A 23,164-nucleotide genomic window follows, 5' to 3' on the forward strand; every position below is an offset into this window, starting at 1 on the left:
GAGCAACTTCTGAGTGCAGAGCCAGGAGTAACCCCTGTGCATTGCCAGGTATGACTCCACCCAAAAAAAAATTCATGCTAGTCAGAGCCATGACCTTTTCATCTTCTCATCTGAAAAATAGTAGAAGCTTTTTGGACCCCCCCCCTTTTTTTTTTTTTTTTGGTGTCTTGGGCCACGTATAGGTGGATGTACTAAGGGCGTATTCTTGTCTCTGTGCTTACGGGTTACTCCTGGCAGAGCTTGGGGGACCATATGTGGTGCCAGGGACTGAATCCAACTCAACCACATGAAAGGCAGGGCCCTACCTGCTGTACTATTCCTTCAATCATGAGCTCTTTGAAAAGACAGTGCAGATTATACAGGGGTAAGGCTTCCCTGCTGCCAATGTCCTCCACCTTTGCTTTTCAGTATTATACCACCAGGAGTCTCTCTAGAGCAGAGCCAAGAATAGCAGGAATAGTCCAGTGCATCCCTGGGTATGGCCCACAACCCACAGAAATAATTAAATGTTTGGCAGAAGAAATTGTGCAGCAGATAAGGTGCTTGCCTTATTATGCACCTGGCCTGGGGAGGAACATGAACAGAGCTACATTTTTTGTTTTGTTTTGTTTTTGTGCCACACGCAAGAGGTACTTGGGAGATCATATGTGATTCTAGGATTGAACCAGGATCTGCTGCCTGCAAGACAAGTGCCTTCCCTACTGTATTATTCTATCTTCAGGTTTATGATTTTGGAAGATCAGAAAAATATGTTGAGAGTGCAGTAAGAATCTTTGTGTTTGGGACTGGAGCAATAGCACAGCAGGTAAGGCGTTTGCCTTGTATGAGGCCAACCCGGGTTTGATTCCCAGCATCCCATATGGTCCCCTGAGCACTGACAGGAGTAATTCCTGATTCCTGAGTGCAGAGCCAGGAGTAACCCCTGTGTATCACTGGCTGAGGGACAAAGCCACGTGGGTTCCGGGGCCGAGATCTCCAAGCCTACTCGGATTGGAGTCGAGCATCCTCCACCCAGATCCTCCAAATTCCAGTAGGCGGGGGTCACACCCACCAACTGGCCCCCTGGCGCCATGTAATCCCATCAGCAGCCAAGACTCTGAGACTATAAAAACCAGCTCCCGGAGAAGAGCGCAGTCTCCTGCCCCCATGCCTGGCTATTCCTTGCCGGGGCCCTTGGAGGGGAGCGGGTTGAGCTTTCCTCCCCGCCCTGGCCAGGGCCCCAGCAGCCGAAGATCTCCAGGACCAGCCACCACCATGCTGAGACCACTCTCCGCACACCTGAAGGTACCGGCAGAGGGACAAAGCCACGTGGGTTCCGGGGCCGAGATCTCCAAGCCTACTCGGATTCGCGGCCGCGCGACATCTTATGACATCTCATTCCTACTTTGACAAACTGGCAGGCTACCAAATGTAGCCTGCCCACACGGCAGAGTCTGGCAAACTCCCCATGGCGTACCCAATATGCCAAATACCAGTAACAATGATGGGTCTCATTCTCCTAAAGAGCCTTGAATATAATCTCAGGGCTAGGATGAAGGAGACGTTACTGGGGCCTGCTCGAGGCAATCGACGAATAACAGGATGATCTGTGATCACTGGCTGTGACCCAAAAAGCAAAAAAAAAAGAATCTGTTGTTTCCAGGTATGCTGGCTAGGACTAGGATAGTCATAGTGGAGAGAGAAATGAAAGAATTTGAAGGCTGGGGAGTTGTCTCAGAAGGCTACTCTGCATCCTTTGCATGCAGGAGACCTGGGTTTACTACCTGGGATCATTTGGTCACCTGAGGACCACCAGGAACAATTCTCAAGTAGTGCTGGGTATAGCCTAAAATTAAAAAAAAAAAAAGTTGGGATTTAGAGACATTTAAGGAGGCAAAATGAACAGAAACTGAAAGTCATGGGAGGAGGATGGAGAGAAGAGCACATGATGAAATCCAGGCTGTTGATTATACACTAGATAGATTATTTCATTTTCCTTGATGAGTGAACAGGTGATGGTGAATATTTAGGACAATGTTGTGCTTCGCTAAATGTTGAGTTTGTGCTTCTGGTGGAGCATGCAAATGGAGGCAGTGAGGAGATTTGGGAGGGAGAGGAAAATTGGGGAGACGCTGGCATGCATTCCCAAGTGTATAAGTATGTGGGGCCTTGGAAACCCCACTTTTAAGGAGTTGACAGAAGAGAGGAGACAGGAAGAATGGCACCACAAAGCTTAAAATCGAAAGAGTGGTTCTCCACTGACTGAGTCACCTCTGAGAAGGTATCCAGAGCAGAAAGGATTACGAACAAGACTATTTCCTGCCACTGAGTCCCAGATCTGCAGACATAAGGCAAGCTCCTCTCTTCCATATCCTTTCTCAACAAAGAGAACAAACAGATAGCCCTTACCACTCCCAAACAACTTACCTCTAAAAGGTGATGAGGAAATGGTCTTGGCTAAATAAAGTAGATTTAAAAAAACAAGACAACCTAAACTATATAGCACCTTGGAGGCTGAGACCCAAGGGACCCAAGGGCAGCTTCTAGGAGGTGCCACCCAGAGTCCGTGTCAGACTTCACACAGGCTTGGTTTTCCACAAGGCCAGCCTCATTTCAGCTACAAATCAGGGATTCCAGGCTAATCACATTTCTGGTCAAATGAATATACAGGAGTTCCTTTGGTTTCCTTTGACTCGGTAATTCACCAGAACTTCTGGAACTCAGGAAAGAGTTTGTGGTTATTGTTCCATTGTCAGGATACAGAGACGCAAATTTGGAAGGATTTCAGAAGCTATGCTGCCATGCTGTTTCTCCCAGGAGTCGAGGGCATAGCGGCCTCCTGGTGTATCACTGCTAGCAAAGAAGCACCTGAGTTTCAGTGTCTAGAACTTTTATTAGAGCCTAATTTGGTTGATGGTCAAAGTCCCAACCCTCTAATCGCCAGCTTGGTCTCTCTGGTATGACTTACTCTAACCTGATTCCTTCCTCTGCATCAACTGTAATGGCACACTAGAAGTAATAAAGAGGTCCTAGCAATGGGGAATTTTGTTCTTTTGGTGGGGGGCAGCACACAGTGATGCTCATGGCTTACTCCTGGTCTGCACTCAGAGATCACTCCTGGCAAGTTCGGGGGATAATATGAGGTGCCTGGAATTGACTACATGCAAAGCAACTATCCTATCTGCTGTGCTATTGCTTCAGACCTTCCTTTGGGGATTATTATCATTATTTTATTATTATTATTATTTGGAGGGAAAGCACACCTGGCAATGCTCAAAGGTTGCTTCTGGCTTTGCACTCAAGAGTTATTCCTGGTAGTATTTGAGAACCATATTGAATGCCGGGGATTAAACCTGTTTGGCTACATGCAAGGCAAGCAGCCCCTCAATTATGAAGTTTAAAGGATTGTTTCATTCTTAGGAAATAGGTAGAGGCCAGGCCAGTTAGGGGATCATACACAGTGCCAGGGGTTAAACTCTGGTCAACTGTGTCAGATATTGTTGCCCTAACCTTCTTCAGCTCAACTACCCATTTCTTTTTCTTTTTCCGTTTCTAATATTTTATTATTTATTTATTTTTTGCCCTGAGTAGTGTGGATCTTTTTTTTTTTTTGACCATCATGAATTTTATTCCGTAAGTTCATTTGTAGAAGAGGTACTTTTATAGTGTAACGATCAGAATTCTTCATAATTTTACTTACAGAAAAATAAAAATGTGTTATATATGGCATTTTAGGGCTGGAGCGATAGCACAGCGGGTAGGGCGTTCGCCTTACAAGCGGCCAACATAGCCGACCCGAGTTCGATTCCTCCGCCCCTCTCGGAGAGCCCGGCAAGCTACCGAGAGTATTCGATATGCCAGACACAGTAACAACAAAGTCTCCAATGGAGACGTTACTGGGCCCGCTCGAGCAAATCGACGATCAACGGGAGGGCCTTTACCTTTACCTTTAGTCTTAAAAATATGGAATGCTTCACGAATTTGTGTGTCATCCTTGCGCAGAGACCATGCTAATCTTTGTATCGTTCCAATTTTAGAATATGTGCTGCCGAAGCGAGCACTCAACTACCCATTTCTTAAGCAACATTCACTCTATAAATATTTATGAAACAATATAAATGTGTGTAAGATAAATATGTATGAGAACATGTTTATCTTGTACAAATCAGTAGGAAACTTAAGGCAATAGATAAATAATTGTTTCCCTGTCTTTCTGGGGATTTAGCATGATAGTAAAGTGAAGAAGTGAGTAGGGACATTAGGATTAGAGGCTCCAGGAACTTACAGAAGGAGCTGTTAACTCAAAGTTTTTCTGGAAATGTGCCGATTAGCTAGTACAGGGAAAGGAAGAAAAAAAAAATCCTAAGTTGAGAGCACAGTATATGAAAAGTCCAGAGACAAGTAAGAAGTTAATCAGGGGCTGAGGAAAAACTTCCTAGCCTTGACAAAGGGATAGGAAAAGGTCATCTACATTGGGTTCTGTGAATCACCCCATTCATAAAGACATACTGATCTTCCACAAACTTTGTCTTCATATCATACCTTCCTCCCACTGCCTTTTCTTAAGGGGATGAGGGCACAATTATCTGTACTCTGGGATTATGTCCCCCTTCTTGATTGGGGGTTGCTCTTGGTGGTGCTGGGGGGAGAAGGGATCATGTGGTCCCAGGGATGAGTCTGGGCTCCAGACTTGATGTGTGCAAGCATGCCCTCCAGCTCTGTGAGCCATCTTCTGGGCCCATGTGGTCACTGTTGGTTGGCGCAGGGCCCTGGGCATGTCTTTGAGACAGTTTTCTCCTCTCTAAAGAAAGGCACTAATGTCTGGCACTGCATCACCTAGCTCCCTTATTCTCCCTGGAGACTCAAAAGGAAGCAGCATGTCTCACTAGGCGTCCCTGTAGCTGGTGTGTAAACATGACCAGGACACATCTCTTCATACTTGGGTTTCTTATTCTCCAACCTACTTGGGTGGGGTGGAAAAAGATTGCATTTGTTTTTAAGAACTTTAATTGGAAATTAGCATTTCCTTTCATTGTGACTGTAAATAATAAACCTTAGAGAGGGCTAGAGAAATGGTACGGTGGGATAGGATGCTTGCCTTACATGCAGCTAACACAGGTTCGTACCCCAGAACCCTATCTGGTCCCCTGAGCTCTGCCCAGGAGTGAGCCCTCAGCATCTCAGCATTGCCGGGGATGGTCAAATTAAAAAACAATATCTTGCTCAAGGTTTAGTGGAGATAGCTTATAGAGCCTAAAACACATACTGCATGTAGTAGACCGGAGTTTTATCCCTGGAACCACATAATACTCTGGTATCACTGAGCCAGAAGCCCCTCAACACTGTCAGGTGTGGTTCAAAAACTAAACTACACCAACATCCCACACCACTCCAGTTAAATGCAGGCTGGGTTGTGGCTTCACCAGTAGAGAACGTATCTAATATGTTAGAAGCCCTAGGTTTTAGTCCTCATGTACCTGCCAAGTATGGGCCCCCACAACAACAGCAACAGAATTCATAGAAATATATCCTAATTAGTCCCAGAAAGGTTATTAGATTTTGGGTGTTGAGTTGTATTCTCTCTGATATGTCAAGTCCTGACAACACTGGGTACTCAAAGTGGTCAGGTGAGTTCTGGGGTATCTCCCCCCAAGGCTAACAACTAAATTGTCAATTGCACAATTGAATAAAGGAATGTTCCAGGGTCCCCAAATCAGTTAATAAAAGTGAATTGAGAGCTGGACACACCCTCACACTCCAAAGAAAAGTGGCTCATGAGTTTTGTCCCCCAGATAGATCTTCATTGTGCTAGCCAGAGTCCCTGGACAATGGATTTCATTTGCGACAGCCTAAAGGCCTGGGAACTGTCCAAGAAGGAGTGTTTGTCAAACAGATCCTGACAGATTGAATAGCAAGTAATTGACTGGACTGGATCCCATCTCTTGGAACCTCAGGGGAAGTCAGTTGTTGGGAAGGCCAGAATAAAGAGTTGAAGGGACAAAAGAAAGGGCAATGGGGACTTTGCTGAGCTAGGGTGGTCTTCCAAAGCACTCCCAGAGGTCTGGCCCTCCCTGTGCCTCAGTCACTTCAAAGAGATCTATTGTCTCCATCTGAAGAGCACACCTTGCTGGGACAAAGAGTTTCAGAGTTGTGGGGGCCAGATAGTACAGTAGGCAGGGTGCTTACCGCACATGCAGCCGGCCCTAATTCTCTCTGGAACCATGTATGGTCCTCTGAGCACCACCAGAAGTGGTCCCAGAGCACAGAGCCAGGAGCAAGCACTGAGTACAGTGAGATATGGTTCAAAGACAAAACAAAAAACTATCAAAACCCCACCAAAATCATAGGATATAACTCTTTTTTGGCATGTCAGAGATACAGAATAAGGTGGTGGGCTGGGTGATGAAGGGCTTTCTGCTCAGTTTCCCTAATATATAATCTAACCTCCTCCTGATCCATAAAAAGGCCCCTGAACTTTGTGCCCAGAGGCCTACTAACTTTTGTCTTTGCAGGTCCCTTCCTGTGGGCTCTCTACCTGCTTGACTGCTCACAGAGCAGCCACCCAGAGCCAGTTTTGTTCTTAGCCAGGGTGGGAAGGTGGAGTGAGGGGTTGAGAGGGAGGAAAAGGCAAAGAGGAACAAGAGGTCTGTTTTTTCCCGTATGAGAGTAACATCTGGGTGGAAGATGCTTAACAGAACTTTTTTTTATGACATCTTATTGTCTTATTCCTACTTTGGACAAACTTGCAGGCTATCGAATGTAGCCTGCCCACAGGGCAGAGTCTGGCAAACTCCCCGTGGCGTACCCAATATGCCAAATACCAGTAACAATGATGGGTCTCATTCTCCTAAATAGCCTTGAATATAATCTCAGGGCTAGGATGAAAGAGACGTTACTGGGGCCTGCTCGAGGCAATCGACGAATAACAGGATGATGAAATGAAATGAAAAAATGAAATGAGAGTAACATCTTGGGGGCAGACCTCATCTGATTCCCCCTACTTCTCTGACTTGGTTTTATGTTTGTTTGTTTTGGGGTCACACTCATCAGTGCTCAGAGATTACTCCTGGTTCTATGCTGAGGAATCACTCCTGGCAGGACTCCAGGGGACCACATGGGGTATTGAACCCAGGTTGGCCTTGTAAGTGCCTTACCCTCTGGACTATCGCTCTGGCACGCCCCCTACTCTGACTCTGGTACCCATATTCAGAATGCTTCTCTAACTCTGGAACCTAAAACATTCCCACTCTAAAGTTCCTCATGGAGCAGACCTAGTTCTCTTAATTTACCCAGAAACAGGTTTAGATTCAGCTCCATTCAATTCATACCTCCTTTAATTTTAACAATGTTTTAAAAACTAAGCTCTAAGAGAAGTGTTGCCATGAGTAGTGAGGATTCCAAGGTCCCTATTTAACAGCTCTATAAAAGCGTTGTACACAGACATTTCTCCTGATGCAGCATTCACAGTTCCCTGCCATACCTTATCAAACTCATAATACTTGCATTCCCCCAGTGGTAAGTACCCTAACTGCTGTACTATCTTTCTGGCCCACATTTCTAAGTCTTTGCTCCTCATCAAGAAAGACTGGAGATTCCCTGAAGCGAATACTCCTAGGATGCTCTGGTGAATTCTGCCTCAAAGTATGCTCCACTCTTCCTTCTATTTCTGCTGAAGCATGGGCTGTATCCTAAATAACTTTATATTTCCAGCCCTTCACCTAGTCTAGCAAGGTAAGAGGCCAAAAATATATGTGGATGTCAGGAGGTATACTACCCATGTTTCAGGTGAGTTTCATATGGCTAGAACAGCCAAGGGATGAGAATCCTTTTGTTCAGTTCTTTGCTGGAAAATAGTTGATCTCTGCAACCCCGAAGTGCAGGGGTGCCCCCTCCAGATATCAACAGTATTGGGTTCACGCACAATGCATCTGTTTAGCCTCTAAACACTCTCCCAGGTGCTGAGGATCAAGATGAATTGGAGAAATTATCTGAACTAAAATGTAAAGAACTCTACAAAGCTATAATGGAAAAATAACAAATTCTTTAATCTGAGCTTTTGTCCAGGTGTGTGAGAGTGTGCCTGGGTAAACAGCCTTCTTCTCCAGACTCTTGCCACATCCCCAGAGTGGAAGATTTGAGGGAAATTAGATACATAATCCTTGGGTTGGGTTTTGTTTTCAGGAAAGTGTGAAGAATAAATCCTAAACTGGCCTCACACCTGGCCCTTAAGTCCTTGTGTAAGCGATATGAAATCTGATCAGGAATGAATTGTTGGCTTGGTGTTTCATTTGCAGGGAAGAGGACCCCCAAAGCAGTAGGGATTTAGCAACTATTCTCACTAATTCAAGGTTCTGAGAGAGAGCACAGAGGGTAGGGCCTTTGCCTTACACGTGGCCGACTGGGGTTCGATTCCCAGCATCCCATATGGTCCCCTGGGCACCCCACGAATAACTCCTGAGTGCAGAGCCAGGAGAAACCCCTGTGCATCGCCAGGTGTGAACCCCCGCCCCCCCAAAAAGGATTCTACCAAGAGTTCGGTCCCTTGGTTGAAGCGCCCCTACAGAGGGCTCAGACTCGAAGGTACGACCCCTTTAAAAGGCGGAGCAACGGCGCGGCCCCAGCCGCCCCGACCACGAGCCCTGCCCGAGCGCCGCTTCCGGGGGCAGCACCGCCCCCAAAGCGCGCGCGCGGGTTGGCCGGCGCGGCCGCTGGGCGGGGCCGAGCCTTGGGGCGTCGGAAGCTGAGCCCGGAGGCCGAGGTGGCTGTCGCGAACGGCGCGGGAGGAGGGGGAGGGGATGGCGCTGTCACGTGGGCCCACTGGCCCGCTTAAATTTAATGTCCATACCCCCAGGTCAGGCCCATGGAGTCCACGCGAGACTACCCACTGTTCGGGGGCGCCTTCTCGGCCACTCTCCCCGCGGGGGCCATTGACGTCAGGTGAGCAGCCAGAGAGTGCCCGGTGGGCTGCGGGGAGTCCGAGCCAAGCAGCTCAACCCGGCCTCCCTCCAGCGACCTTCGACCCGTGCCGGACAACCAAGAAGTGTTCTGCCATCGCGTGACAGACCAGAGCTTGATCGTGGAACTTCTGGAGCTCCAGGCGCACGTGCAGGGCGAGGCGGCGGCGCGGTGAGGAGGGCGGCGGGGGCGGGGCTGCGGCCGGACGGTTACTCTGGGCCGGGAACGCCAAGGGCAACCACAGCAGCTCCGCGCCGGGGAGGAGCTCAGCTTAGGGTGCAGGACGCTTGTGGGAGGCTGTGAGCGGGGCCCCTTCTGACCCAGCTCCCCCCACTCAAGGTACCACTTTGAGGATGTCGGAGGGGTGCAGGAGGCTAGGGTCGTGCAAGTGGAGGCTGTGCAACCCCTGCTTTTAGAGAGCCTGGCCCTACGGGGCTGCTGCCAAGAAGCCTGGGTCCTCTCAGGACAGCAGCAGATAGTTAAAGAAAACCAGCAGGTGAGACCTGGGAGCCTGAGGGATGGCAGGGGTGGCATAGGAGACCACGCTTTGGGGCTGGAGCGATAGCACAGCGGGTAGGGCTTTTGCCTTGCACGCGGTCAACTCGGGTTCGATTCCCAGCATCCCATACGGTCCCCGAGCACCGCCAGGAGTCATTCCTGAGTGCAGAGCCAGGAGTAACCCCTGTGCATCGCCGGGTGTGACCCAAAAAGCAAAAATAAATAAATAAATAAAATAAAAATAGATCACGCATTGCATCAGGACTCTGATCCCTTTAGGTAGCAAAGAACGTGACACTGCACCAGGCCTTGCTGCGGCTGCCCCAGTACCAGACTGATCTTCTGCTCACCTTCAACCAGCCCCCGTAAGGACAGAAAGTACAAGTGGCTCAGGACTGGGTTACCAGGAGAACCGGTTGGGAGGGGCACAGCAGAGATACTGTTGGCTGATGGGCTCTCCACGACAACAGAAGGGACTAGGAGGGGTCCCAGATCCCTAGGTACCCTGGGAAGCAGAAGTAGAAGATTCCAATTCTGAGGCCTGGATGGTGTTCTCTCTCCATCTGCCCCCTACCCCAAGCCCTGAAAATAGGTCATCTCTCGGCCCTGAAAACATGGCACCTCCGCCATGGAGCCTGGTGGACTTTGAACAGCTGGTGACCTCTCTGACCCTTCGTGACCCCAACATCTTTGGTCCCCAGTAAAGATGCTGAAACTGCGTGATGCTGCTGAAGATTTGGGGACCCCAGCCTGCAAGGGGAGCAAGGGAGTGGTATTCCCTTAATCGTTTCCCTGTGCATAAATATAAGACAAATTACTTCTGAAGAAATAAACACTTTATAAACCAATATAATCTCTATGCCTTTGAATCTAACAGGACACCCGGGTTCCCTCCAATTCCCTTTGGTCTTGGAGAGGGGGAGTGAGTTTAAAGTTATGCCTGGGATCTGAAGGGATCCAAGAGCAGCAACAGAGAAAGGGAGGAATACACTTTGGAGTGACTGCTTCAGCCCTGAGAGATGGGTATGAAGTGGAGAGGTGAGTCAGAAGGGAAGGTTTAAAGCAACAAGGAAAGGAGGACATCTATCCCTTGTGATTCAACCCTGAGAAAGATGGGGAAAGGGATTGGCTTTTCCCCATGGATGGATGAAAAGTCACTGGTCAGAAGTCACCAGTAATCAAGGCAGGGGTGTACAAGGAGTGTCAATTTGGTGATTTGAGGGTTAACGGGGGAATGGCTGTTATTTGGTGTATGTGTTGTAGAGGATGCGCAGCTGGTCCCAGAAGAAGAGGGAGAGGATGGTATGGGGGCCAAGGCGGAAGTAGGAAGCACCTATACCCTTGTACATGCCCAAAATGCCCTCTGTCCGAGCCGTCTGCAGCAGAACGTCCAGTATCCCTCGGTACATAAGACCCTGAGAACAGGTTGCAGGGGAGGAAGAGCACAGGGAAGGAGGTTGTCAGAGCTCCCAGGGGCCTAACCGCTACAGGCTGCTTTTTCAGACTATTCCACCCTGCACCCACATCGGTCCGCCCCGCGCCACCGCCCCCCACCCCCTCAGCGCTCCCTGCCTGTCCGACCCCAGAGGATTTCCGTACCTTGCCCTGGGCATCTGTGGGCTGGTTGTAGAGTCTTGTACAGGCCACATCAAAGGGAGTCATAGCCAATACTACTGCAATTCCACTCACCATTGCAGCTAGCAGAGCGATCTTCCAGCTCTGGGGGGGAAATACCTAAGGGTGAAGGGAGGAAGAGCTTTGTCAATCGTATTATTATTCTACCCCTGGGAAAGAGCAGATCCCCCCTTTTTTTCTCTTTTTGTTTTTTGGGTCACACTCAGTGGTGCTCAGAGGTTACTTCTGGCTCTGCACTCAGGAATTAGTCTTGGCAGTGCTCAGAGAACCATATGCGGTGTTGGAGATCAAACCTGGGTTGGTTGTGTGCAAGGCAAAAACCCTACGTGCTGTGCTATTGCTGCAGCCCCAGGGTAGACCCCTTTCTGGGGGTCTGAGTAGTGAGCTGTTAATCTCACTGTTAAGCTTCCACTCCCTTCTCTGTGTTAAACAGTAAGGTACTGCTCTGAAGGAGGAAGGGCAGGGAGCCCTGTGAACTCACATACACCTTCAGGGAGGAAGGAACAAGAGAACTGGCAGGGCACAGTTAGTGACCCCTGAGCCCTCCTATCTCTCTCGCATATTAAATGTCACTCTCCCCCTGCCCATATTCCACTCCCGGGATGGCCCCACCCCCTTCCCAGGCAGTACCTCCCACTGGGTCAGGAGGTCCTTGGTAGAAGAGAAGGTGCACAGCTGGGTGGAGGAACCGATGACCACTCGGGGCAGGCCGCCCAGAGCCCCACGCCATAATCCCATCAGACCATGTTTCTGGCCAATCTCGACTAGTGCCTGAAACATGCCCTGGTGGGAGAAGACCAAGGGGGTAGAGTTCAGTCATTGCTGCAGCGGGGGCTGCCACCTCCTCACGCTGTCAAGAATGGAGACTTAGCAAGGGACCCATGTTTAGGCAGCCAGTTCATGTAGGCCGGGAGTCAGCTCTCTATCACCCCACTGTTCCCTCCTTTGCCACCCCAGAATAGGGGCAGGATGCACGGAAGTAAGGATTTCAGTATGTCAGAAGAAGACCGGGACAAGGAAACAGGTGCAGAAGACTAGAGGAATTGAGAACAAGGTGGACTCTTGAGGGCAGAATCAACGGGGTAGGCAGAGCTGAGGCTGGGCTGGAGTTGGTCCATGCAGGCAGAAATCGGTGATGGTGGTGGGCAGAGAAATGGGAATAAATACAGGGATTCAAGAAGAGTGGAAAAATCCTCACCTGATGCTTATACTGGTGCCCAACAGCAATTTCTGAGGTTGCCTGTGCCTGCAGATGTGTCTTTACCTGGGGATAAGAGAATTATTATATCCTCTGGCCCAGAGCCTCAAATGCCTGACCCCCTTGCACTTCCTCTGGGGTGTTCAGCAACAAATGTCACTCTTAAGCTGATAATTACTGTTGTTTCTACTTAAGAAACTGGTCATGAGATTGTGTCCCTTGGCTCTAGTCCCAGTGGATGGATCTCCTAGCACTGCAAGACACCCCTCCCCCTCTATGCTCTCCCTCCCTTGAGGGTAGGAGTGGGGGATGGAACGTTGAAAAATGGCCATATTTCCTAAGACTGTTCATGTTAGGCAAGTTCTGAGTGTCCAGCCTCTCAAGCCAGCTCTGTTCCCAGGCCAGATCTTTGGCTACCGCCATAACCAAGCTCCCCATCAGATTCTGGGCAGATTGTGAAGTAAAACGTGCTCTCTGGCTCCAAATCCTTGGGATGGGGGCAGAGGTCCAGTGACTTTGAAGAAGCCACTGTTTCTGGATCCCATTGCCTGAGAGAGAAACCAGATTTCCTCTTATTCCAAGTAATCATAGGCTGTCAATCTTTCTGGAAGAATTAAGTAGGCCCAGTCCTAGCAATGAACAGGTTTAACAAGCCCTCCCACCCCTCCAACCCCCAAACCCTGTTTTTTAATCTCCCATAGTGTGTTCAGGAGATCTGGAGTGGGGGTAAACGGCCTCCTAATGATTCTTGGCCAATAGGACCAGCAGGCTCAATGCAGGGCCTAAGGATATGGTGCTACTCTAGCCCTGCAGTGTGGGGGATTACCTGGGCCACACTGGTAATATTTGGGGGCCCCCCAGGAGGCTGTGTGGCAAGGGGCATCAAACTGGGGTCAGCCTTTGGCCACATGCCATGTGCTCTTACTCCCTATACAATCTCTTTGGCCCATGACCTTGAGCTGGTCACATCTTCTCTCTGGGTCTCAGGCTACCAACCTTTCACCTATACCAGACAATTAAAGGAGATTATAATTCTGTGATTCCTAGGACTTCTGTCCCTATACTTACTGATGTGTTAATCAAATTCCTCACCCTCTCCCACACAAACAACCTCAGTATTACGTTCAGAAGACCCAGCCCCCACCCTACATCAAGGGTCAGTCCTGAAGGCCCCAGAAAAGACCCTTCTCACCATGTAGATGGGGCTCCCCAAGTAGGCTCCCATGACCCCAGCCATGGCCCCAGCTGCTGCGCTGCGGGGAGGGCTGAGGGTGCCTTCAGCTGTGTGCAGGTAGCCCCCAGCCTCAGCCAGCCCATAGGTGCCCAGCCGAATGCCATTCATCAGGAACTGGTATAAGAGGGCAGGGGCCAGGCCCTTCTGCAGGGCAGCCAGGCCATCCACCTTGCCGATGGTGATGAAAGCATGGAAGACATTTCGGTAGTGCCGCTGGTAGGTGCCGGGAGCCTGTAGTTCTCCTTGCAACTGCATCCTGGTCTTCACCACCTCCAAGGGGTTGGTGAACAAACAGGCCCCACAGGCCGCCAGGCCGCTCATCAAGAAGTCCATGGTAGAAAGCAGCAGCAGGAACTAAGTGCGGAGGTAAGAAAGTCAAAAGGAGCTTCAAGGGAGGGAGGCAGAAACCGGGCGGAGACCTCAGTTTCAGCGATCCAGGCTAAGAGAGGAAGGGTTTAGGTGTGGGGTCAAGAGTCAGGGTCAAATGTGAAGAGGTCAAGGGTTAGCTGGAATCTGGGAGTCAGAAGCTGGTCTAGGTGAGAAGGAGTTTAGGAATCTGGGGAGAAGGACCAGGTTGGTCAAGGCTGTGAGGTTAGGGAGGGGTAGAAGCCAGAAGCCGGTGGGATGCTGATGATAGGCTACGGGGCCCGGCAATAGGAGGAAGAAATGCGGAGCTGGGAAATGGGAGCCGAGGAGGAAGGCAAAAGAAAACCAGCAAGTTAAGGATTCGGGAGAAGATCCGTTGGCGTTCTCGGGACTGCAAGAAGCTCTTGATCTGGGAAAGAAATCATCGGCACCCAGACAGAAATGAACGTCCCCAGGCAGCTCCTGGAGCCCTCAGCAGCTACGGCCGAGGTAGCCGGCGAAGGCGGGGCCGCCACGCTTCAGTCATTGGAGGGAGGCGTCCAATAAGGAGCCTCCGGGAACCCGGAGCCGCCCAATCAGCGCGAAGCCGGGCCCTCGGCCAATGGGAGGCGTTCACGGCTCCCCGGCCCCGGAATGGGCTCAGAGGCGGTTTGAGTTAACTCTAGGGGCCCCGGGCCCGGCGGTGGCGAACGCGGGCGCAGGAGGAGTCGTCGGCGCCGCAGTCCGGTCGCTGGACGCGAAGAGGAGGTCGGTCCCTGGGCCCGCGAGCCCGCGCCAAGAGCAGCAGCAGCAGCTGCCGTTGTTCCTTCGTACGGGGCGTGTGCCCTTCTAAGTCTCTCTCCGGGTTCATTCCGGGCTGGGGTTTCCAAAGCCGCGGTCCCGAGCCTGAAGGTCAGGCTGCCCGCGGGGCGGCGAGGACTTGCGCTCATCTCCGCGGGCAGCGAGGGCGCCCGGTCACTGTGCTGGGCTCCTCGGTTCCCCGCAGCCGGGCGGAGGATCAGGCACGCCACGGCAGGGTTTTGGTGCCTCTGTCCAGCCGCCTTAGTACACAGTAGAGCCGGCAAGTGGCCGGGGTGGTCGCGGATTCGGGACTTTGTCCTTGCCCGTGAGTCTGGTACAAGGTCGGTATCAGGGAGGACTGAGGAAAGAGGCTGCGGGAAAGAAAGGGCAGGGGACAGGCAGCTGCGTGAGAGGCAGCCGCCGGGTTTAGAACCAGGGTCAGCGGCCACATGGGTTCTGGTGCAAACTCCATGTCTTAATGTTTTCCATACCTGATGACGTTGGGCAAGTTATTTAAAATTCCAGTCTCAAAAATAAAATGGAATTCCAGCCTCCTCTGTAAAAAATAGACGAATAAATATTTGCTGCATACCTTAATGAGAGTGACTTTATTTTGCGTGTGTATTGTTAAATCACTGGGCCTTGGGCGGGAGGGCGGCAGGGGGGAGGTAAGGAGAGAAGATAAAAGGGATTCAAGAGGTCCTCTGAATCACCCCAATTTTCAACGAATGTCCCCCCAAATGCTTGATGGATGTAATAAAGTTTCCTCATTGGTTTAATCCTTGAGTTTACACCAAAAGCAGGAGGGGATTTATTAGGAATGCCAGATTTCTAATCTCAGCCTAGATCTGCATCAGAAACGCTGGAAGTGGGGCTTCATACTTTGTTTTGTTTTGTTTTCACTTGGTTGATTTTTGGTTTTCTTGGACGCCCAGCTGAGCTCAGGGATCATTCCTGGAAGTGCTTGAGGCAGGTAACGGGGCATGGGACCATGTGATGCCAGGCACTTCCCTCATGCAAAGCTGTTGAGCCCTCTCTGTGGACTAGTTGTTTGTTTGTTTTGGTTTTAGGGCCCTACCCAGTTGTGCTCAGGGTTTACTCCTGACTCTGCCACTCGGATTACTTCTGGCAGACAGGAGACCATATGTAGTGCCTGGGATTTAACCCTGGTTGGCTGCTTGCAAGGTCCTACTTGCTGTACTATCTCTCCAGCTTCAGGGATTATTTTAATATGCCCTCTAGGTTATCTTGATGTTGTGATAAAGTTTTAGAACTTCAGAATAAGAACTCTTAGTTTATGGGGTTTTTTTTTGGGGGGGTCACACCCGGCAATGCACAGGGGTTTCTCCTGGCTCATGCACTCAGGAATTACCCCTGGCGGTGCCCGGGGGGGGGGGGGGGGACCATATGGGATACTGGTAATCGAACCCGGGTAGGCCGCATGCAAGGCAAACACCGTACCCGCTGTGCTATCACTCCAGCCCCTATGTTTTTTTGTTTGTTTGTTTGTTTTTGTCTTTGGACAGCAGTACTCAGGGCTCTGTGCTCAGAGATCGTTCCTGCTGGGAGTAGGGGACTGTAGCAAAATTGAACCCTGGTTGCTGGCATGCAGGGCAAGTGCCTTAACCCTGTGCTATCTCAGGCTCCAGACTAAGGCCTTTTATCTATATAAAAGCCCCCAGAAACAGACAACCTTAAAAGTGTTATATAGGGACTGGAGAGATAGTGCAGTGGGTAAGGTGCTTGCCTTGCACCCAGCCATCCTGGTTCAATCCCCAGCACCCATATTGTGTCTGTCGTGAGTGATTCATGAGTGCAGAGCCAGCAGCAACCCATGTGATGGGTGTCACACGTAGTGATGCTCAGGGGTCATTCCTGGCTCTGCACTCAAGAATTACTCCTGGCAGTGCTGGAGGAACTATATGGGATGCTGGGGATCAAACCCAGGTCTGCTGTACTATCTGCTGTACTACGCGCTGTACTATCACTCAACCCCTAAGGAAAAGTTTTACTTAGGGGACAGAGTACAGTGGGGAGGGCACTTACCTGCTTTTGTTTTCTTTACCGATGAGGTATTTTCATCGAAGACTCCTTTGAGGTCAAGTACTTGGAAATGGGGCCGGAGTGATAGTTTAGCAGGTAGGGTGTTTGCCTGACACGTGACCACCACAGGTCCAATCATGGCATCCCATATGGTCCAAGCAAGCAAGCAAGAGCTCCCAGGAGTAATTCTTGAGTGCAGACCCAGGAGTAACCCCTGACCATGGCCGGGTGTGACCCAAAATGCCATAAAAGATCTTGAAAAGTTCTGCCTATGTTTTCTTCATGAATTTTGTAAAGATAGGTTTGGTATTAAAGTCTTTAATCCATTTTGAATCAACTTTTGTGTATGGTGTGAGATAGGTCACAGTCCTCCCGTTGTTCATCGATTTGGTTCATTCATTTGGTCGAGCGGGCCCAGTAACATTGTGAGACTTGTTACTGTGTTTGGCATATAGAATACGTCACGGGGAGCTTGCCAGGCTCTGCCATGCGGGCGAGGTGCTCTCGGTAGCTTGCCAGGCTCTCCGAGAGGGGCAGAGGAATCGAACTCGGGTCAGCCATGTTGGCTGCATGTAAGGAAAACGCCCTACCCGCTGTGCTATCGCTCCAGCCCCGTGAGGTAGGTATCCAATTTAATTTTTTTTAGTGTTGTTCACACATTTTTTTTTTTTGGTTTGTGGGTCACACCCAGCTATGCTCAGGGGTGCTTGGGGAACCATATGGGATGCCGGGAATCGAACCTGGGTCAGCTGCGTGCAAGGCAAACGCCCTACCTGCTGTACTATCGCTCCGGGCCCTGTTGTTCACACATTTTTTAAAGTTGCTTTTTGGAGTTGCATCTGTTTGTGGGCTCACATAACTTGCTGTGGTGAGACCAGAAATCGCTTGCAATACTGGGGTCACAGTCAGTTGAATTACCAGGCTCAAACAGCAGAGGTCACAGGATAGGACTTGATGTAATGCAATGGTGCTCTCAGGGGGCCACGTAGCCCAGAGATTAAGCTCAGTTATTCTACATGCACAGCATGCACTTGGCCTGACTCAATACCAGAAATTTTAACAATTCCTGTAAGGCAGGTATTCTAAATCCTTTTACTCTAGATCCTTTTCTTCTCCAGCTTTTTAAAGATGATATCAACGTACAGTATAAGTAACTTGAAGATTTAGATTTGATGATTTGGTATACATATGTATAATGAAGTGATTACTACCATAAAGTGTAACAGCTCCATCCCCTGAGACAATTTCTCCTTTGTGTGTATCTAGTAATAACTTTTATTTATTTATTTATTTATTTATTGCTTTTTTGGGGGGGGTCACACCCGGCGATGCTCAGGGGTTACTCCTGAATTTGCACTCAGGAATTACTCCTGGCAGTGCTCAGGGGACCATATGGGATGCTGGGAATCGAACCCGGGTTGGCTGCAGGCAAGGCAACCGCCCTACTCGCTGTGCTATTGCTCCATACTCTTTTTATTTTCTTAACAGAGTCTTTCCTAGAGAAATTTTAAATGATATAAATTTAAAATTATATCAGTTTTAATTATATCAAATTTTAAGTTTAACATCGTGTGTGTGTGTGTGTGTGTGTGTGTGTGTGTGTGTGTTTGGGCCACACCCAGTAATGCTCAGGGGTTCTGCACTTAAAAATCACTCCTGGAAATGCTCTGGGGGTGGTACGGGATGCCAGGGTATGGGATGCCGGGGATTGAACCTGAATTGGCCCCGTGCATAGTGAGTACCTTACCCGCTTTACTATCTCTGCAGCCATACCCTAGTACCAGTTTTTTTCTTTCATGAATTGAGCGTTTGTCCAAAAACATATTACCAACCTTCACATCACTTAATTTATCACCTATATTTTCTTCCAGAAGTACTATATTTTTCATTTAGGTATCATTTTTCATGTAGTAAAAAATATTTTTAATATATATATTGTGTGTGTTGCCAGCCATTGAAATTAGGGACGCACACATACAAAATAAGTATTCTACCTCTAAACTCACATTCCTATTCCTCCCTCTGACTCAGGGGTCACTCCTGGGAGACCATATGTAATGCCTGGGATTGAACTGAGTTTGGCTGAGTGTAAAGCAACTGTACTATCTCCCCAGCCTGTATTTATTTTTTAAATCTGGATGTCCAGTTGTTTTAGTAGTGGTGTGTGTGTATGTGTGTGTGTGTGTACGCGCGCGCTTGGGTGCGTGCATGCATGGTGTTTACACCCAGCAGTGCTCAGAGCTTATTCAGAGGTCATTCCTGGAGAGCTCAGGGGACCATATAGGTGCTGGGGACTGAACCCTGATCTCTTTAGCCCCCAGTGTTTTTCTATTCTTTCATCAGTACTATGCTCTTTTCTTTTTGTCTGGGGGTGGAGCTAGAGTTTGAGCCCAACTCTCACATATCCCTGTCCCCTAGTTGTCTTTATTACTGGATAGTGTTATAATTTTTAATTGCTCAGGGGACCATATGTGGTGCCTGTGATCAATACCAGGGTTGCCACACACAAGAAAAGCATCTTACTCCTATTATACATAATTTTTTCTGAGTGTGAAATGTCCTGAAACTAATTTGGAAGCTCTATGTGTCAGAGGCTGGGATGGGTTAGGGAGAAATTGAAATGTAGTCCCCACAAGTCTAAGAAAAGAGAAAGAATGTCAGCGAGAGAGAGAGAAAAGATGAAGAGGTAGGAGGACACTGGCCACCTCCTCTTCTGCACTGTTGCCAAGGGTAATCTAGACCAGTGTTTCTCAGACATGGACCATGGATTTTGGGCCACTGGTGAAAAATCACATAATGGGGGTGGGGGCATGTGTGGAGCCATAGCACAAGACTAGGAACCAACTGGTAGAATAGGGGAGCCCAGGGAAAGAACAAGGTCAGAAAGGAACATGGTTATAAACAGATTGAGAAACACGGTTTAGTTTCTAGTTGGGTTTTTTTTTGTTTGTTTGTTTTTTTAAACGTTGGCCACATGCTCAGGGAACACTCCTGGCTCAAAGATGACTCCTGGCATGGCTCAAGGAATCATAACAGATGTCGGGGAGATCAAACCCAGCTCAGCTAAATGGAAGGCAAGTGCCTTACCTGCCAACCTGCAATGCTCTTTTTCTGACCCAGCTTTTTTTTTTTTTTTGGCTTTTTGGATCACACCCGGTGATGCTTGGGGGTTACTCCTGGCATAGACCTCAGCCTCTTCTTCTTTTTTTTCTCATTAAAATTTGTTTTTAATGAGTTTCAAAATTCTGTGATGGATTTTTGGTCAACTTGTTTCCTTTTTTTTTTTTTTTTGAGTCACACCTGGAGATGCATAGAGGTCCACAAAACATTTTCCTTTCCTTCGGAAGGTTTTACAATGCATCCTTGTCATTAACCAGTTTTTTACTATTAAACTTAAATGGCCAATTGAGACAAACATTTCTGAGACCGTTCTTCCACCACTGACTGGGGTGGCAGGTACTGTGGATAATATTCATTTAGCCTTTTGAGCCTTCTGAGCAGAATTGGTAACCTTGCCATCTCCAGCTGCCTTCTTGTCCACTGCTTTAATGACCCTCATTGCAGCAGTCTGCCTCATATCACGAAGAGCAAAATGACCCAGAAGAGGGTAGTCAGAGAAGCTCTCAACACACATGGGCTTGCCAGGCACCATATCAACGATGGCAGCATCACCAGATTTCAAGAACTTGGCGCCATCTTCCAGCTTTTCCCCAGCATGACGGTCAATCTTCTCTTTCAGCTCAGTAAACTTGCAAGCAATGTGGGTTATGTGGTAATCCAGCACAAGTACATAACCAGCACTGGTCTGACCAGGTGGTTTGGGATAATCACCTGAGCTGTGAAGCCTGCAGCTTCCATTGGAGGATCATTTGCTGTCACCAGCCACATTGCCACGACGAATGTCTTTAACAGACACATTCTTGAAGTTGAAGCCCACGTAGTCCCCAGGAAGAGCTTCACTGAGAGCTTCATGGTGCATTTCAACAGACTTCAGTTGTAACATTGACTGGAGCGAGTGTGACCACCATGCCAGGTTTGAGAACACCAGTCTCAACTCATCCCACAGGGACAGTACCAATGCCTTCAATCTTGTAAATGTCCTGGAGGGGCAGACGCAGGGGTTTGTCAGTTGGATGAGTGGGAGGGAGGATGCAATCCAGACCTTCAAGCAGTGTGGTTCCACTGGCACTGCCATCTTTACAGGTGACTTTCCAACCATGGTTCAAACCATGGCATATTAGCACTTGGCTCCAGCATATTCTCCCTGTTCCATCCAGAAATTGGCACAAATGCTACTGTGTCAGGGTTGTAGCCAATTTTCTTAGTGCAGGTGCGGACTTCCTTAACAATCTCCTTGTATCTCTTCTGGATGTAGGGTGGCTCAGTGGAATCCATTTTGTTAACACCAACAATGAGCTGTTTCACACCCAGTGTGTAAGCCAGAAGGGCATGCTACGGGTCTGCCCGTTCTTGGAGATACCACCCTCAAATTCACCCACACCAGCAGCAACAATCAGGACAGCACAGTCAGCCTGAGAAGTGCCTGTAATCATGTTCTTGATAAAGTCTCTGTGTCCTGGAGCATCAATGATGGTCACGTAGTACTTGCTGATCTCGAACTTCCAAAGGGAGATATCAGTGGTGATACTATACTCACGTTCAGCTTTCAGTTATCCAAGACCCAGACGTACTTGAAGGATCCCTTTTCTATCTTGGTGGCCTCCTTCTTAAATTTCTTGATCATTCTCTAGTCAATGCCGCCACATTTGTAGATCAGGTGGGCAGTGGTGGTGGACTTGCCCGAGTCTACGTGTCCGATGATGACGATATTGATGCGAGTCTTTTCCTTTCCCATTTTGGCTTGCGTTTAGCTGTGGTTTTCACAACACCTGCGTTCTGGCGGCAAACCCGTTGCGAAAAAAGTGACTCCAGCTTCTTAAACTGTGGGTGGTAATCCCATACTGGATTTCATAACTAAATGTGCAAAGGAGGGATGGGGTATGAGAATGTTAAATATATTTTTAAAGAATGTTAAATATATTTTTAAAAATCGCTTTTTAAGAGGGGGTCACACCCAGCGATGCTCAGGGGTCACTCCTGGCTCTACACTTAGGAATTTCTCCTGGCAGTGCTTGGGGATATGGGATGCAGGTGTTTAGGTGCTTGCCTCGCAAGCGTGACTAACCTTGGTTTTATCCCCAGTAGCGCATACATGGTCTGCCAAACACTGTGGCCCCCAAAGCACAAAACACTGAGACCATATGAGCCTGGGTCCCATAGAAGTAAAAATTTCTCAGGTGGAGAGCTGTAGCAATAGTACAGTGGGTGGAGACCTTGCCTTGCAGACAGCCGACCTGGGTTTGATCTTTGGTGCCTGGGTTTGATCTTTGGTGCCTGGGTTTGATCCCCAGAGCGCCTGAGCACAGTATCCCCCGAGCACTGTCAGCTAAGGCCCCAAGACAAAACAAAACAAACAAACAAAAATTCAGATGGGAAGGGGCCCTGAGAGTTTTAGCCTGCATACCTCAAGTGCTGACTCCACCTTGAAGCAAGCAGTTGGTTAGAACCCTCCAGGATTCTGTATGACTGCGTTCCTAGACCCGGCCAGATTTCCCTTGCAACTCTCTTCCTGATTCTTCTTACATGGCAGCAGGTGGCCTCCCCTTAGTGGCCTTTCAGACAGAAGAGAGAGCCCAGGGGCTCTATTCTTTAAGAAGTATTATATTTTGGGGGCTGGAGAGATAGCACACCTGGTAAAGCTTTGACCGTGTTTAGCCCAGGTTTGATTACTGGTATCCCATATGATCTTCTGATCAATGAGTACAGAGCCAGGAGTAACACCAGAGCATTGCCATGTGTGGCCTTCTTGCCCCCCGCCCCACCCCAGTACAAAGTGTATTGGCAAAAACTGAAGGCTATCCAAAGCCCATACTAAGGGAATCAACAATTTTTCTTTGTTTGTTTGTTTGTTTTTGGGTCACACCTGGTGATGCTTAGGGGTTACTCCTGACTGCACTCAGGAATTACTCCTGGTGGTGCTTAGGGGACCATATAGAATGCAGGGGATTGAACCTGGGTTGACTGTGTACAAGGTAAATTCTCTACCCACCGTACTATCACTCCAGCCCTAAATGATTATTATTTTTTGGGGAGATGTCACACCCAGCGATACTTAGGGGTTAGTCCCGGAGGCGCTTGAGGGACTATATTGGATGCTGAAGATTGAACTGTGGTTCAGTGCCTGCAAGGTTTTCACAACACCTGTGTTCTGGCGATGATTCAACCTCTGTACTGTTGTTCGACGCTGAAATGACTCTTAAACTTTTTTAAATTAAATATCTGTGAGATAGACCATTATAAAGCTGTCCATAATTGGGTTTCAGTAATACGATGATCCAGTACCCAACCCCCAACCAGTGTATATTTCCCACCACCAATGTCCTCTATTTACCTCCTACCATCCCCAAATGCCCTAC

The 23,164-nt window shown here is 48.9% G+C and overlaps 2 protein-coding genes, 1 non-coding gene and 1 pseudogene across 7 annotated transcripts; 1 reads left to right on the forward strand and 3 right to left on the reverse strand.

Annotated features, from left to right (window-relative positions):
• Window positions 1-3,936: 3,936 nt before the first annotated feature.
• LOC130024500 (U6 spliceosomal RNA) lies at window positions 3,937-4,040 on the reverse strand. The gene has a single exon (XR_008792580.1). It is a non-coding gene; the product is annotated as a U6 spliceosomal RNA (small nuclear RNA).
• Window positions 4,041-8,644: 4,604 nt separating this feature from the next.
• Window positions 8,645-10,253, forward strand: RANGRF (RAN guanine nucleotide release factor). 4 transcript variants are annotated; one of them, XM_056115117.1, is made up of 6 exons: window positions 8,645-8,737; window positions 8,836-8,916; window positions 8,989-9,105; window positions 9,274-9,430; window positions 9,712-9,797; window positions 10,013-10,253. In XM_056115117.1, exons 2-6 carry the CDS (start codon window positions 8,840-8,842, stop codon window positions 10,134-10,136), a joined length of 561 nt encoding a protein of 186 aa, XP_055971092.1. In that variant the 5' UTR covers window positions 8,645-8,737; window positions 8,836-8,839; the 3' UTR covers window positions 10,137-10,253. The 4 variants fall into 4 exon arrangements, with proteins under 4 accessions (XP_055971092.1, XP_055971093.1, XP_055971091.1 ...); XM_056115118.1 differs by lacking the exon at window positions 8,645-8,737 and having other exon boundaries at window positions 8,744-8,916; window positions 10,025-10,253; XM_056115116.1 differs by lacking the exon at window positions 8,645-8,737 and having other exon boundaries at window positions 8,744-8,916; window positions 10,013-10,252.
• SLC25A35 (solute carrier family 25 member 35) lies at window positions 10,250-14,472 on the reverse strand. 2 transcript variants are annotated; one of them, XM_056115113.1, is made up of 5 exons: window positions 13,458-14,472; window positions 12,266-12,331; window positions 11,698-11,850; window positions 11,032-11,166; window positions 10,251-10,847 (listed from the first exon to the last, which is right to left on the reverse strand). In XM_056115113.1, the coding sequence occupies exons 1-5, from the start codon at window positions 13,830-13,832 to the stop codon at window positions 10,674-10,676; spliced, it is 903 nt and encodes a 300-aa protein (XP_055971088.1). In that variant the 5' UTR covers window positions 13,833-14,472; the 3' UTR covers window positions 10,251-10,673. The 2 variants fall into 2 exon arrangements, with proteins under 2 accessions (XP_055971089.1, XP_055971088.1); XM_056115114.1 differs by lacking the exon at window positions 11,698-11,850 and having other exon boundaries at window positions 10,250-10,847.
• Window positions 14,473-20,160: 5,688 nt separating this feature from the next.
• Window positions 20,161-21,604, reverse strand: LOC130024383 (elongation factor 1-alpha 1-like; annotated as a pseudogene).
• Between the last annotated feature and the right edge of the window lie 1,560 nt (window positions 21,605-23,164).

This window comes from Sorex fumeus, unplaced genomic scaffold, assembly GCF_029834395.1.
Source record: "Sorex fumeus unplaced genomic scaffold, SorFum_2.1 ptg000028l, whole genome shotgun sequence".
In the NCBI taxonomy this organism is placed as follows: Eukaryota; Metazoa; Chordata; class Mammalia; order Eulipotyphla; family Soricidae; genus Sorex; species Sorex fumeus.